This window comes from Anomaloglossus baeobatrachus, chromosome 8, assembly GCF_048569485.1.
Source record: "Anomaloglossus baeobatrachus isolate aAnoBae1 chromosome 8, aAnoBae1.hap1, whole genome shotgun sequence".
In the NCBI taxonomy this organism is placed as follows: Eukaryota; Metazoa; Chordata; class Amphibia; order Anura; family Aromobatidae; genus Anomaloglossus; species Anomaloglossus baeobatrachus.
The window spans coordinates 40,619,800-40,635,244 of record NC_134360.1 but is presented as its reverse complement, the minus strand read 5'-3'; the positions used below and the strand labels follow the sequence as shown (position 1 = coordinate 40,635,244).

Sequence of the window (15,445 nt, the reverse complement as noted above, 5' to 3'; positions counted from 1 at the left end):
GGCGTCACTCAGACATCAGACACAGCAAAACATTTTCACGCTGCGGCCTCCCCTTTAAGCTTAATTGACATGAGAGGAAATTCCCCCTTTTTACCCTTGCCGGATTCTGCAGTACATGTAGGTAGACCTCAGAGCTGCACTCCTGGAGGGAGACTGATGAGCAAGTGAATAATGGAGGAAGTGATACTTGTGAAGCGTGCGGCTCTGAGGAAGCGGCTCCATGGTTGCCCTAGGCCCTGACCAGTCTGGACTGCACCCATTGCCAATGTATGTGGTGGTGGAGGATGGGCTTCTCCATGATCACATCCGAGAGCCATGTGCACCTTCACTGCTGCCTCGATCACCAGCTGTAAGGCTATGTGTCCACGCTGCGGAAAATGCGCAGATTTTGCCACGGAGTTGTCGCGGGCAGGGAGGGCGTTGCGCTCACGAACGCTCGGGTCCGGCGCTGCTGCTGCTCGGTGGCTCGAGCGGTGGGCCGGATCCGGGGCCTCGAGCGGCGCTCCTCACCCGTGAGTGAAAGGGGTGGCTTGGTTTGGGGATTTAGTCCGTGACGCCACCAACGGTTTGTGGTGAGGTTGGGGGCACCACCGCTGCTCTGTACGGGGATCCCGGGAGCGATGACAGGGAGCAGCCGAGATGTTTCTCTCCCCTCCGTGGGTAGGGGATTTTGGTGGTCCCGGGGCCTGGTGATGGGGACTGTAAGGTGGATGGCGGGGTTTGGTGAGGTGCGGGGGCGGCAGCGCAGTGCCAGGCGGCACGGTGGTACTCAGTCAGCCAATAACGCAGATGGAGTCTCTGATAAAACAAATGGCTGGATGGACGGTCCCGCAGCCGGCTGCGATGGTCACTCCCGGTAGGTTGGCGGTGACTGTCTCTCCCTGCACCTGTGCTGTGTTTTCGGCTCAGATGGCTTCCCACCGGTAACCCGCTACCCAGCGGTGTATTTGCCAGAGGAGCCCCTTTTGCCCGCAGGCTCTGGCCCTGGGAACTCTAGCTGTGGCGGTAGCTGTATTTCTCTTCACGGTTGAGCGGTTGCCTTCAGTCGGGTCTTTGTTGCTGAGAAACCCCGGAGGTTCCCGTCGCTGACGGATTTGACCGGTTTAACGGCGACTCCAAGCCTGTTCAGGGTCCATAGGCCCTGCCGAATGGTGCTGGCTTCTCTTCGCTCCCCGGTTAGGTACCGGCGGGCCACCGCCCGTCCCCGGTCCTCACAGTTGTGCGTCACTCGGCCTCGCCTGCAGATGGTCACCACCGTCCGCCAACCTTGCTCTTGAGTTCCCGGGCCATGTACCCGGACACAATCAGTTTGCTCTTGCTCCTCCACTACCACTTCTCGCTCCTCCACTTCCACTCTCCCTAACTCAACTCCCTTCCTTTTCACGTCTCCTGGACTGTGTGCTCCTCGGTGGGTGGGGCCAACCGCCTGGCCCCGCCCCACCTGGTGTGGACATCAGCCCCTGGAGGGAGGCAACAAGGATTTGTGTGTGACTGGTGTGTCTAACCGGGGTGTGTTGTTGTAGTACCTGTGACGACTTGGCTTGTCCAGGGCGCCACAGATTTCTCGCGGAAATGCTGCGGATTTTTCAGAAATCTTCAGCACAGCTACTCCCCAGCCATTTCTATGGCATTTGGGGAAATGCTATGCCCACGCTGCGGATTTTTCCGCAGCGGAAATCATGCGTATTTCCGTGTGGAAAAATCTGCAGCATGTCAATTATTGTTGCGGATTTTGCCTATTCAATTGAATGTAAAAAAAAAAAATCGCCAAATCCGCACAAAATCGGCACCTATGAAAAGGTGCGGATTCCGGGGGAAAGCTGCGGATTTAGCTGCAGAAAAATCCGCAGATAGAGTCCTGTGGGCACACAGCCTTACAGTGAGAATCTCAGTACTGACCTGTATGTAAATATCCGTGCTCACAGGCACCAGTCTCATTATCAATCCTGGGACAACTCTGAGAAAATTGAGTACACCCCTCACATTTTTGTAAATGCTTTATTATATCTTTTCATGGGACAGCACTACAGATCTGACCCTGTGATACAATGTGCAGTGTCAGTGTGCAACTTGTATAACAGTTTAAATTTGGTGTACTCTAAACTCAACACAAACCCACTGGTAACAAGTGAGTACACCCCTAAGTGAAAATGGCCAAATTGTGCCCAAAGTGTGACTGTTGTGCGGCCATTAGTTTCCAGCATTACATTAACTCTCTTGGGTATGGAGGTCACTAGAGCTTCTCATGAGCCACTGGATCTTCTTCCATACTCCATGACGACCTCAGGGAGCTGATGGATCTTAGAGACCTTGCGCTCTTCCACCTCCTGTTTGAGGAGGCCCCAGAGATGCTCCATAAGGTTTAATTCTGGAGACGCTTGGCCAGTCCAGCATCTTTGCCTTCAGTTTCTTTAGTGAGACAGTGGTGGTCTTGAAGGTGCTTGGCGGTCATTATTTTGTTGGATTATGAAGTGAGGGGATCATACTCTGCTTCAGTATGTCACAGGACATGTTTGCAGTGAAGGTTCCCTAAATGAACTGTAGCCCGCACAGCCAGCAGCACTCATACGGCCCCAGACCATGACACTCCACCACCATGCCAGACTGTAGGCATGACACATGTTCTTGTTCTCCTCACCTGGTTGACTCCACACATGCTGACACTATCTGAACCAAATGTTTATCTTGGTCTCATCACACCAGAGGACAGTTCCAGTAATCCATGTCTTTAGTCAGCTTGTATTCAGCAAACTGTCTGCGACTTTGTTGTGCATAATCTTTAGAAGAGGCTTCCTTCAGGGATGACAGCCTTGCAGACTAATGTGGTGTATGGTCTGAGCACTGACAGGCACCCCCTCCCTCCCACCCCTGTAACCTCTGCAGCAATGCTGGCAGCACTCACGTCTATTCTGAAAAGACTACCTCTGGATGCACGTGCACTGATCTGCTTTGGTCGTCCATAGTGAGCCCTGTTCTGAATGGATCCTGTCTTGTTAAACCACTTTATGGTCTTGGCCACTATGCTGCAGCTCAGTATCAAGGTGTTGTCAATCTTATAGCCTTGGCCATCTTTATGTAGAGCAACTATTATATTTTTTTTTTTTTTTCTCAGACCCTCAATTCTTTTCCATGAGGAGAAATGCTGAACTTGGTGACCAGTATGAGAGCGTGTGTGAGAGAGAACACCGATTGGAACACACTGATCCCCCATTTAAACCTGACACCTTGTAACACTGAGTCACATGACACCGGGGAGGGAAAATGGCTAATTAGGGCCAAGATGGTCATTTTCACTTGGGGTTGTACTCACTTTTTTGTGGCCATCGGTTTAGACATTCATGGCTGTGTTAAGCTATTCAGAGAACAACAAATTTACACTGTTATACGAGCTGCACACTGACACTGCACATTGTATCACAGGGTCAGATCTGCACTGCTGTCCCATGAAAAGAAATAATAAAAAAAGTGGTGTACTTTTGGGATAGTGTAAGAATCAGTACAGGATAAATGTATGTATACAGTGATTGCACCAGCAGAATAGTGAGTGCAGCTCTGGAGAATAATACAGGATGTAATGCAGGATCAGTAATGTATGTACACAGTGACTGCACCAGCAGAATAGTGAGTGCAGCTCTGGAGTATAATGCAGGATCAGTGCTGTAATATGAGGTGTATTCTTCCCCTACTTCTGCTGTTTTCAGTCGTCACTTTTCCCCTCTGTCGCTGGCAGTTTTCGGTGAGTCAGCGGCACGTGTCGGTGACGCGGTTGGGCAGGACGTGCGCCGGTCTCTGCGCTCACATTCCTGTGTTGCCTCTTGTCAGGTGTGTTTTCGGCTCTGCTGCATTGTCCCGTTGTATAACCTGCGGTGACGTCTGACCTCCTGGTATTTCGGATCATTCTTTGGCCTCTTTCTCCATTACTCATCTCATTGTGTTGTCAGTGGCTGGGGATGCTACTTTTCGCTCATGTTCAGGGTCTCCGGCCTCGTCCGGCTCACACAGCCTCATGTGAAGTTTTCTTGCAATCTTTCTCGGTATAATCCTCCCAGGAGCCACTTCCAGGAAGTGTTGTAGAGCCTTATTTCAAGAATGGATTTGAGCCACAGTTAGGAAGTTGCAACACATTCCTTAAAGGGCCAGTGACCTTTAAGTCAGTCAGCAGCTGCAGTTGTTTGGGTGGTCTGGTTGTCTTCTTTTTTTTTTTTTTTTTTTTTTTATGTACCCGCCGCTCATCCGGATTCTTTGGCTGGCAGATTTCCATGTGGGAATTGTGCAGTGTCACTTACACATGCGTCTCGGGGTCGTGTTACTTGTCATCACAATTCCTCGAGCGCTTGTGTTATTGACCCCACATCGTCCAGGAGGATGGGGTTGTTTACTCGGCTGAAATCTTACTCCTTGTGCCACGCTAGATATAAACACCAGTTATAAAACCTGTCATAGGTGCAGAATAATGGCGCAAACACGTGTCTCGTCTCAATCTGCTGCAGGCCGCAAATATTTCACCCTCAATTTCTGCAATGCAGGATCCAAATTCTAGACTGATCTGCAGTCCCTGGTGTGGTCTATGGACAGAAGAGGCCGTGGTTTTTGGCACCGTGGCGGATGGCCCTGGGTGCCGTGTGTCTGGGCGCCGTGGCGGATGGCCCTGGGTGCCGTGTGTCTGGGCGCCGTGGCGGATGGCCCTGGGTGCCGTGTGTCTGGGCGCCGTGGCGGATGGCCCTGGGCGCCGTGTGTCTCGGCGCTGTGGCGGATGGCCCTGGGTGCCGTGTGTCTGGGCGCCGTGGCGGATGGCCCTGGGTGCCGTGTGTCTGGGCGCCGTGGCGGATGGCCCTGGGTGCCGTGTGTCTGGGCGCCGTGGCGGATGGCCCTGGGTGCCGTGTGTCTGGGCGCCGTGGCGGATGGCCCTGGGTGCCGTGTGTCTGGGCGCCGTGGCGGATGGCCCTGGGTGCCGTGTGTCTGGGCGCCGTGGCGGATGGCCCTGGGTGCCGTGTGTCTGGGCGCCGTGGCGGATGGCCCTGGGTGCCGTGTGTCTGGGCGCCGTGGCGGATGGCCCTGGGTGCCGTGTGTCTGGGCGCCGTGGCGGATGGCCCTGGGTGCCGTGTCCTCGGTGCCGTGGCGGATGGCCCTGGGCGCCGTGGCGGATGGCCCTGGGCGCCGCGTGTCTCTGCGAAGTGGCGGATGGCCCTGGGCGCCGTGGATTTTTGCACCGTGGCGGATGGCCCTGGGCGCGCTGTACAGGAGTTCTTGTTTGCTCCCGGTCTGTGGAGCTCGCGGACATTCCTCTGATGCAGGTGACTGTTTTGTAGGTTCAGGCTCTTTTGATCTTTGCGTGCATCGAGCCTTATTTCTTAATTGCTCGGCTCTTGCATTCTTTGCCCCGGAGGAGGAGCCGGTGTGTGCAGCCACCCTGTTCCTGGAGTTTTCTAAGTAATGATCTTAGGACTGTATGGCTCCACTCTGAAGTGGCTGATAACAGAGAACAGAATGCAATGAACTATACACAGTATTTAGACACCTGATTGGCTGTGACATAAGGGACCATTTTACTACAAACTTGCTTTATTATAATTATGACCTCACGACGTCCGTATCTGCTCAGTGGTGGCAGCTGACACCCAGCATCCCCCACCAATCATGTTAGAATGTTGTGGCCATTCCTGGTACTGCAGCTCTGCTCCTATTGAAGTGAATGTGATCACAGCTGCAATACAGAGAATGGCCACTATGTGGTGTAGGCGCTCTGCTGTTTGGATTTGCATCTGGCAGCTTGTTGATCATGGGGCTGCCATGTGTCGGACCTCCACTGATCTGATATTGGCAGCGTATCCATAGGACAGACCCTCCGTATCTTAGTTGTGGACGTTCCCTTTAAGTCATTCCTTGCCATTAGGTTTTGCATTGCATGTTTTTTTGAGGCCAGATTCAGTGCAGGGTGACATCCGGCAGAAGCTGTCACTGACCTCTCATTGATGTGCAGTCAGTACTACGCCTGTGGAAACCCCCTCTAAGCACTTGACTTATTTTCATGGTCGTGTTCCCCTCATTAATCACTTTTCCTTCTCTCCACAGTTCTTTTTCTTCAAAGATGACGTCCAGGAAGAAAGTGCTTCTGAAGGTGATCATCCTGGGAGACTCCGGGTGAGTGGACGAGCAGCGATATTACTGCTGGGTATCATAGGAGCCCTGCGTCATTCCTTGTCCGCACGCGGTGGAAAAGCTGCGGATTTTACCTGCAGATAAAATCCGCACCAGGCGGAAGGAGGTGATATTGCTTCACACGCTGTAGAGGGTTTCTGTACGGAAATCGTCCTGCGGTGCAGACGCCTAAATCTGCATTTGTCAATTTCTTTAATTTTTACCCCATATTTTAGGAATGAGATCCCAGCTTTTTAGTACCTTATTTAACCCCTTGGAACCATGGCCATATTTAATTATTTAATTTTGTGCGTGGTTTTTATTTTTTTTTTTTTTTTGCCTTTTACTTTTTTTACATTGTTGTTTAATTTCCATTGGTGACTTGATCCCATGATCATTTGATCGCCTGCACAATATACTAGAATATACTATAAGGCAATACTGGAATACTTCAGTATTGCCTTATATTGTGAAAATCAGTACCAAAATGTCATGTTGCTAAATGGTTAAAGGGATTGCCTGGGGGTGGTGTTTTGGGGGTGGGGTGGGGGGGAATCAGGAAATCGGATAATTTAACAATCACACTTTTCGATTTAATCCGCTCTGGATTCCCTGCAGCCATCATATAAATGTTGTACGTGAAGCCAAATCCTGCAGGGGATTGCATAAGTAATAGTTATTTTATGCCAACGCGTTTCCTGTCCATTCCCGAACATCCCCTTTTTTTTTTAAGGACGTCTTCGTGTTAGGCTGGTAGTGATAATCGTATTTTCCGTTTTATAAGACGCCCCCTAAATTTAGTGGTGGTGGTGGGGAAGGGGGTGTTTACAAAAAAGGGTCCAGCTTCTAAGCCAGTGGTGTCTTACCGGTGGGGGGTGGCGGCGGAGTGATGGTCACAGGAGTCAGGGGTGGTTGTGGTGCGGTGGGTGTCCCAGATGCACTGTGGGTTGGAGAAAACATTTAGGGATGTAGCTTACCGGGGGGGGGGTGTAAGAATGGTGACAGGAGGCAGGAACAATGCTGTGGGCGGTGAGGCAGGGGACATCCCGAAAACATTAGCGGTGCGGGCTTCAAACAAATGGCGCCCGGAGTCGGCGCATGCAGACTGAGTTATTGGCTCACTGACAAGTCGAGATCTCCTCTGCGCACGCGCCACCTCCGGGCACCATTTTCCTTTTAGTCCGCTGCTGGGACATCAATGGGCCCAAAGTAGCGCATGTGCAGATGAGATCTGGAGCCATGTTCTCAATCTGTGCACACCGCCATCGTCTTCACAGGATATCCCCTGCCTCAGCGCCTGCCTCCTGTCACCATTCCTACGCCCTCGGTAAGAAACTTTCTCTGCTTCACCCTGTCATCATTCTCCCCCCCCCCCCCCCACCCAAACCCGGTAAGCTACATTGCGATTCTAAGACGCACCCCTCATTTTCCTCCAAAATTTTATTTTCGTGGGGGTTGAGGAGTGCCAAATTGGTAAAAATTGGTCCTATATTTACAGTAGCCTTTAATGGGGCAGAATGAAGTGAGATAAATGGGTTTGCTGCCCCTCCTGGCCACAGGCCATGTCTGGTATTGCAGCTCAGCATTGTGAAATGACTTGGATGGTGTAAAATCGAACTCATCTGTTCCCGGTGTCCTCTCCCAAATCTGCAGTGTAAGGCTCCTGTCTGCCCCCGGCCATTGGTAACTCCTCGTGTTCAATATTTCAGGGTTGGGAAGACTTCGCTCATGAACCAGTATGTTAATAAGAAGTTCACTAATCAGTACAAGGCCACGATCGGGGCGGACTTCCTGACCAAGGAGGTGATGGTGGACGATCGGTTGGTAACAATGCAGGTAAGTGCTTTGCCTACATATTTTTTGGGGATGGTTAAACATCTAATACCAAAATCCTCCTTTTAATGGGGTCCTCACATCAGACACTGCAGGCAAAAGACTGCCAATATCTGATCAAATGGCGCTCGGGTGTCCATGGAAAGCACAATGTGCATTAGGGGGTTGTCTGACCATTTACAAAATTATTCTATCTGTTAGATCCCCACCAAACGTTTTAATGGCACGTTGTGCACACTCTTGAATTTACGACATGCCATTGTTGGGGAAAGCAAGCGGATTACCACTGTAGGGGGTATGCATGATCCACAACAGCAAGCACATAACCTAGTGGCCACTCCTGGGTACTGCAGCTCTAATCACATTCACCTCAATAGAAGACGAGCTGCGGTACCAAGAATGGCCACTATATGTGATATGGCGCTGTGCTTTGTACATCTGGCAGAGCTAATAACTGCTAATCCAATGAGGGGGGCCTGGGGTGTCAGACCACCACTAAACGAATATTAATCCTAATAGGTCACCAATATGTCTGTACTGGACATCCCCCTTTTTAAAGGGGCTGTCCACCATAATAAAAAAAAAACAAACTGTGCTCCCCCCCCCCTTCCAACCCCCCCCGCCCAAAGAGGCTGCCACTCACTTCCTGTTGATTGCTTGTTTGTCCGGATGCGGGGAGAGAGAAGCCGGAGCTGATTGGACGCAGGGCTCATGTGATGTCACCTGAGCCCAAGGAATGCAAACTGCAGCACAGGAGGGGATCATAGAGGTGTTTTTTTTTGTTTTTTTTTTTTTTTCTGCTTGGAGAAAACATGTAATCGGAAGGGGTTCTCCCAATAGTGGACAGCCCCTTTAAGCTCTTCCTTAGGGTATGTGCGCACACTGCTTTTGTGGTGACCACAAAGATGCAGCCTGGGGCTCAAAAAAAAAAAAAAGCAAACAAAAATGCATGCATTTTTAGGCTATGTGCGCACGTTGCGTACTAGCCCTGCAGAAATTTCTGCAGCGATCTGAAGAGCACACGTGCGCTTCAAATCGCTGCAGAAAATGTCCGTAGAGAAAAAAAAAGCCGATTCCATGCGCTCTGCCTGCAGCTCCTGCCATAGACAGAGCAGGGGCTGCCGGCAAAGCGCACGGAAGAAGTGACATGTCACTTCTTGAACGCAGCGCTTCGGGCAGCAGCCGAAGTGCTGCGCTCTAAGACGCCACGTGAGCAAAGCGCAGCGTAACTGCATGTATTTACGCAACGTGCGCACATAGCCTTAGACTTGTTTTTTTTGTTTTTTTATTTTATTCAACGGGTGAAAAATAGTGATGGGCGGACTGGACTGTAAAGTCCAACCCTTCCCTCCCCCGCAGTTTCAAATGCACCAGAGTGTTGGGCCTGGGCCGGAATTCTCAGAGAATTATGGGTACTGATCCAGCACTCATGAAATATAAAATAATAAAGTAAAAAATAACAGGAAAAAAAAATAAAAGTGGGCGCACTATACTTAGTCACCGGCACGACTCTACCTGCTCCCGCAGCCTCTCATTCTTCTTCCTGGGCCACTCATTAGGCTCATGCATATTCACTGCTTTTACCGCCCACCAGCATCTGACTGCAACCAATCAGATGCTGGTGGGCGGGTAAGCAGTGAATATGCATGAGCCTAAAAAGCAGCTCCAGAAGGAGGAGAGGCAGCGGGAGCAGTGTGACAGCCACCCCGGTGATCGGTGGAAAAAAACGCAACATGCGCATGAGGCTTTAAGGTAAAGCAGAATTTTCGCTTGTTTCTAAAAACCTCGTGGCAGAGACTATGGAGCAGTTTTCTGCACTCTAGGACCGGTGCCTGAAGAGTGCAGAAGTGAGGAGTCACGTGGCGGTGACTGAGCGGCCGTATCTATCCCCGGCTGCCTCGTTTTGCTTTGATCAGCAGTTTTCACTGAAGTATCAGCATGGACTAATGATCACGGGTCACTGCCAGGAGGAGCGGGGCCATAAAGCAGCCGTCTGGTGCTGCAATCGCCTCTCCCTGGATCTGACTGCAGCCATTGTTGCATTAATTAGTTGTCCATGTATTATATCTAAGATCAGGAGTTCAGTGATTAAACCCATGTGTAACGGGGCATTCATTCCTGGGATCTTCTGGATGGAGCGGATGACAGGGACCCAAGCTACAAATCACCCCGTCCTGTGTATGTTCCTTTTGCAGATATGGGACACAGCTGGACAGGAGCGCTTCCAATCTCTCGGGGTGGCCTTTTATCGAGGTGCCGACTGCTGCGTCCTGGTCTTTGATGTAACCGCGCCGAACACCTTCAAAACCCTGGACAGCTGGAGGGATGAATTCCTCATCCAGGCCAGTCCCCGGGACCCCGAAAACTTCCCATTCGTTGTCCTGGGAAATAAGATAGACCTTGAAAACAGACAAGTAAGAGGACGCAGCAAACTTTTTTTTTTTGTAACACTTATGTATGAATGTATGCAATAGTGCGGAGCGGGCACTACCGTGCTCAGTACTCGTAACTAGTGAGGAACGGGCACTACCATGCTCAGGTGCTCAGTACTCGTAACTAGTGAGGAGCGGGCCATGCTCAGAACTCATAATGAACAGTTGGATGCTCAGACGTGATCGACTCAGGTACCCGAGACAAGCGCATCAGCTCATCCAACTGTTCATTCAGAGCACCCGAGCATGGTAGTGCCCGCTCATCACTAGTTACGAGTACTGAGCACCCGAGCATGGTAGTGCCCGCTCATCACTAGTTACGAGTACTGAGCACCCGAGCATGGTAGTGCCCGCTCATCACTAGTTACGAGTACGGAGCACCCGAGCATGGTAGTGCCCGCTCATCACTAGTTACGAGTACTGAGCACCTGAGCATGGTAGTGCCCGCTCATCACTAGTTACGAGTACGGAGCACCCGAGCATGGTAGTGCTCACTCATCACTAGTTACGAGTACCAAGCACCTGAGCATGGTAGAGCCCGCTCATCACTAGTTACGAGTACCAAGCACCTGAGCATGGTAGTGCCCGCTCATCACTAGTTACTAGTACTGAGCACCTGAGCATGGTAGTGCTCGCTCATCACTAATCCTGAGGCTAAAATCCTTCAGCTACATCGAGGGTAAGACTCCTCTACGATATTAACTTTGTTTTTCCATTTTCAGGTCACCACAAAGCGGGCACAAGTGTGGTGTCATAGCAAAAATAACATCCCTTACTTTGAAACCAGCGCTAAGGAGGCGATAAACGTGGAGCAGGCTTTTCAGACAATTGCACGAAACGCACTTAAACAGGTAATGGCAGCGACGCACAATTCCCCCAACTTCAATGTTATCTTTGCTAGATCTATAAAAATATAATTCAGCCATCACAGAAGTGTTGTTCTATATCAGGCTGGAGACCACAGGATTTTTGGGATACATGTTTACCTGCAGCCACCACTAGGGGGAGCTGACTGTATATTTGAGTTGAATGCATTATTTCGATGCAGTGAGCTCCCTCTAGTGGTGACATTTAACATGACCGATCTTCTCCACCTATTCCAGGAAACAGAGGTGGAGCTGTACAACGAATTCCCAGAGCCCATCAAACTGGACAAGAACGACCGGTCAAAGGCGTCTGCGGAGGCCTGCAGCTGCTGAGAGGGGAGGAGGTGAACCCGGAGTCCTTCACTAACAGATATCACACTTAGGCCTTCGAACATGAGACCCTCTCCCCCTCCCTGCCCAGAGTGTAAAGGATAAATATTAATCGCCTGCACCCTCTCCAGCTCCCAGGCACCGGTCCAGAAGGAAACAAGACACCTGTATTATAAGCAGAACACCACCATCATCCTCATCATCTTCACCCCCCACCCTCCCTGTGGACTACGTGCCCATGTCGGGTTAACCCTTGTCTCACCAAGCGGCCTGCAACCAGCAGCGTTGCACGCCTCTTTGGGGCGCAAAGCGGTTAATGCAAAATACATCCATACGATCTTGTTTGAACATAAGTTAATTTTTGTGGAGAGACGGGATTTTTTGTTCTTTTGTTTTTCATTCTTTTTACGGTTTTGTGTATACTTAACATATATGACATGAAGTTAAATAAACCTTTTAATTGTTCCGTGTCCCTCCGAAGGCGCCTGCCGGGAAGGCTGCATATCCTGTTTTTTGTTTTTTTTGTTTTTTTTTTTTTTTTTTTTTTGCAAGCTCAGCACCCGGTATCCAATCGGTATCTGAGTTTTGTATTGTATCTGTTAATTGCTTATTACTTTTAACCAATCAGAACTTTTTACAGAATCCATTTATGATGTAATGCTTCCTTTAGAGCAGAAACAAGTCAGAATCTTATAGTACATGTTAATATATGCAACCAAGTAAATGTATAAATTAGTGTAAGAATATTATTTTTTTTTTGTTTTTTTTCCTTCTTGATTTAAGTAATGAAGCACACGTAAAAAATGTTAAGGGCGCCTCCTTACAATTTGCGTGCTTTGCCTGCAAACATTTAAGACGCAGCTTATGGCTTTGTCGGAGCAAGTCTGCCCATCCTCCCCAGACACAGCGGGGGCGGTGGCATTAATATTCAGCCAATCAGTTGGTGGGAGCTAGAGACCGCCCCCGAGGAACCAGGCATGCAGTTAATAGGCTGAACGTTGACTCCACCTCTCGTTCACTTGACTATCCCGGCTGCCGATAGCTCCATGGCTGCGGTTAGGTCTGTTAGGTCTGTAACATGATGTGAATATTGGACTTTATTTGTATGGTTAAGTACAGGTATTATTACACCATCTTCTCCTCTTTTTATATAATCTTACCATGTCTGCAGGGGACACTTGCTATGCTCAGATTTGGGGTGTTAATTTCCCCAGATATCTTGTAGAGTTTGAGTGCTATTCCCAATCTGGGGTGTAATATATGTTTCATTCCCTCCACTGGCAGGTAACATGTAGTATTAGAAGCCCCTCCCCTAGACCCTCCCCCGCAGATCAGACTCTTATTGTAAAATCCTCCTTTGCAGTTTAGTTACCCTAATGTCTTTGGTTTTTTTTATTGTTTGTAGCTTGCTCCCATATTTCCTACTTTTTTTTATTTTTCATTTTTGTTTGTTTTTTTTTTTCTTTCCTCCTCTTCCGTGCAGTCTACATTGTATGGTGTAGGCTGGGTTCCTCTGTAAAGATGAAAATGATGCCAATAAACTTAACAAGAAAAGACTATGGTGTGTGTGTGATTCCTTACATGCAAGTTTTCCTATTTCAATATGCAAATTGGCCCTCTTGGAGAAGGGGCGGGGATGGTGTGTTGCGCGTGCCCCCTCCCCTCTAGGAGGAGGGGGTGGGGGGTCAGCGTGGTGCATGCCCCCTTTCCCTCCAGGTGGTGGGTGGGGGCTGGCTTGTTGCGGGTCCCTTCCCCCTCCTAGGTGGTAGGTGGGGGCTGGCTTGTTCCGGGCCCCTTCCGCCTTTAGGAGGTGAGTGGGGGCTGGCTTGTTGCGGGGACCCCCTTCCCTCTCTAGGAGGGGGGCTGGTGTGGTGCGCCCCCTTCCTGATGTTAACACGGTCATCCCATAAAAGAGATCAGAGTCTTAAGGCGGCTTTACACACAACGACATTGCTAACGAGATATCGTTGGGGTCACGGAATTCGTGACGCACATCCGGCCTCGTTAGCGACGTTGTTGCGTGTGACACGAGCGACCACTAACTATCAAAAATACTCACCTTATCGTTGATCGTTAACATGTCGTTAATTTCCCAAATATCGTTGCTGGTGCAGGACGCAGATTGTTCGTCGTTCCTGAGGCAGCACACATCGCTACCTGTGACACCCCGGGAACGAAGAGCAACACCGTACCTGCGTCCTCCGGCAACGAGGTGGGTGTGTCGTTAATGCGGCTGTTCTCTGCTTCTATTGGCGGGCCGCTGTGACACCGCTGTGACACCGCACGAACCTGCCCCTTAAAGAAGTTGTTCGCCGCCCACAGCGACGTCACTAGGAAGGTAAGTACGTGTGACGCGCAATACCGATTTTTGTCCGCCACGGGCAGCAATTTGCCCGTAACGCACAAACAACGGAGGCGGGTGCGAACGCTAGCGATGTCGCAGCGTGTAAAGCCCCCTTTACAGGCAATGATCCATGGGAGAAGGTATGCAAATTAGGTCTCCTCCCTGAGCGGCCCCTGCAGTGCCACCTGCTGGAGAAGGTGATTTGCTTTCTTCACAAATCACTTTGAAAACCCATCTGCAAAGCCTCCCGGCCTTCATTATCTGCAGAGGCTGCTGCCTGTTGTGTCTGACACACAGAAATAATTAGAAGATGGGTACTCCAAAGTACCATAGCAAAAGATAAGGGTGGACCCAGATTTTTCTGGAGCCCAGCCCTGTCAGCACAAACTCATTAACGTATTGAAGAAAAGAGAACAGGAGTTTTTTTTTAGTGCAAAAAAGTAACAAAATTTTTTATTAGACAATAGTGGGGAAAAGGATCCAGACAGTCATTAAAAACAGGTAAAAGCATTAATGACAGATTACCCCTGCATAGGACATGGTACAAAAGTTAAGGTGTAAATATATAAGGCATATAGGTAACACTTGCTCAGTGGTGCAGAAACAACACGTGGGTGCTATCTAGCAGTCTGCCAAAAAGCTTTGAAAACGCCTTACCAAACAAGATCGCTGCAGTATTAGGCACATAGTACATAGTTTAAGATGTATACGTGTAAGGCATACAGATATAACATACTCATTTGTACAAAGACGCCATGTCAATAATATCTAGCAATCTGCCAAACACTTTGGAATCATACTGCCAAGCAAAAAATTGCTGCAGTGTTAGACCACAGCTATGATTGAGTCCAAGACCCCACATGAAGGCCTGCACGCATAAGTACCAGTGCCTATAATGCCCAGTATCAGTCCAGCCAAGTGAGGGGGGGGAGCTCCGCCAATGAATGAAGCCTCTGGAAGACCTACGTACGTTTCGATGTTGAGAGTAACTAATCTTCGTCAGGGAGGAGGCATCAGGTGTCACCCAACCCCTGTAGCAGGCTTTTAAATATGCCATTGTAATTGCCGCAGACCCGGAAGTCTCACTCGCGGCAATCACACCTGGAGCCGGACGAAATCGCGCGAGATGACGGCCATCACGTCATCTTCGCGCATGCGCGGGAGCGGGGACGCGTCACCAAGGCTCCCGTGCATGCGCGTGACGTGAAGATGGCCACAGCTACGCGTGCGTGAACGGCACCAGATGCGATCGCACGGAGACAGCCGGACACTGCAGCAGAGGTAAGTATGAACAAATCTCTGAGCATGAAATCATTCAACAATGTTCGAAAATTTAAAGAGAACATGACAATATCATATGAGGAAGTCCATTTTCATGTGGATCAGGAGGATGATGAATCGCACATAGCGGGCATATGATTATTTTCTAGGTCCTATGGATAAAAAGGACATCCATAAGTAAATAAGCCTGAACAGTAGGGAGGGATGCACAAAAAATGAGG

The 15,445-nt window shown here is 49.9% G+C and overlaps 1 protein-coding gene across 1 annotated transcript; it reads left to right on the top strand.

Moving 5' to 3' along the window:
• Positions 1-6,067: 6,067 nt before the first annotated feature.
• Positions 6,068-13,155, top strand: RAB7A (RAB7A, member RAS oncogene family). The gene is made up of 5 exons (XM_075321502.1): positions 6,068-6,141; positions 7,848-7,974; positions 10,167-10,385; positions 11,126-11,254; positions 11,507-13,155. Exons 1-5 carry the CDS (start codon positions 6,089-6,091, stop codon positions 11,600-11,602), a joined length of 624 nt encoding a protein of 207 aa, XP_075177617.1. The 5' UTR covers positions 6,068-6,088; the 3' UTR covers positions 11,603-13,155.
• Positions 13,156-15,445: the final 2,290 nt, after the last annotated feature.

Bases quoted from the DNA above. Each gene is read 5' to 3' on its own strand.
- RAB7A (XM_075321502.1), top strand. From the start codon at position 6,089: ATGACGTCCAGGAAGAAAGTGCTTCTGAAGGTGATCATCCTGGGAGAC. The intron at 6,142-7,847 runs GTGAGTGGACGA...TCAATATTTCAG, and splicing joins ATCATCCTGGGAGACTCCGG to GGTTGGGAAGACTTCGCTCA. The intron at 11,255-11,506 runs GTAATGGCAGCG...CACCTATTCCAG, and splicing joins CACGAAACGCACTTAAACAG to GAAACAGAGGTGGAGCTGTA.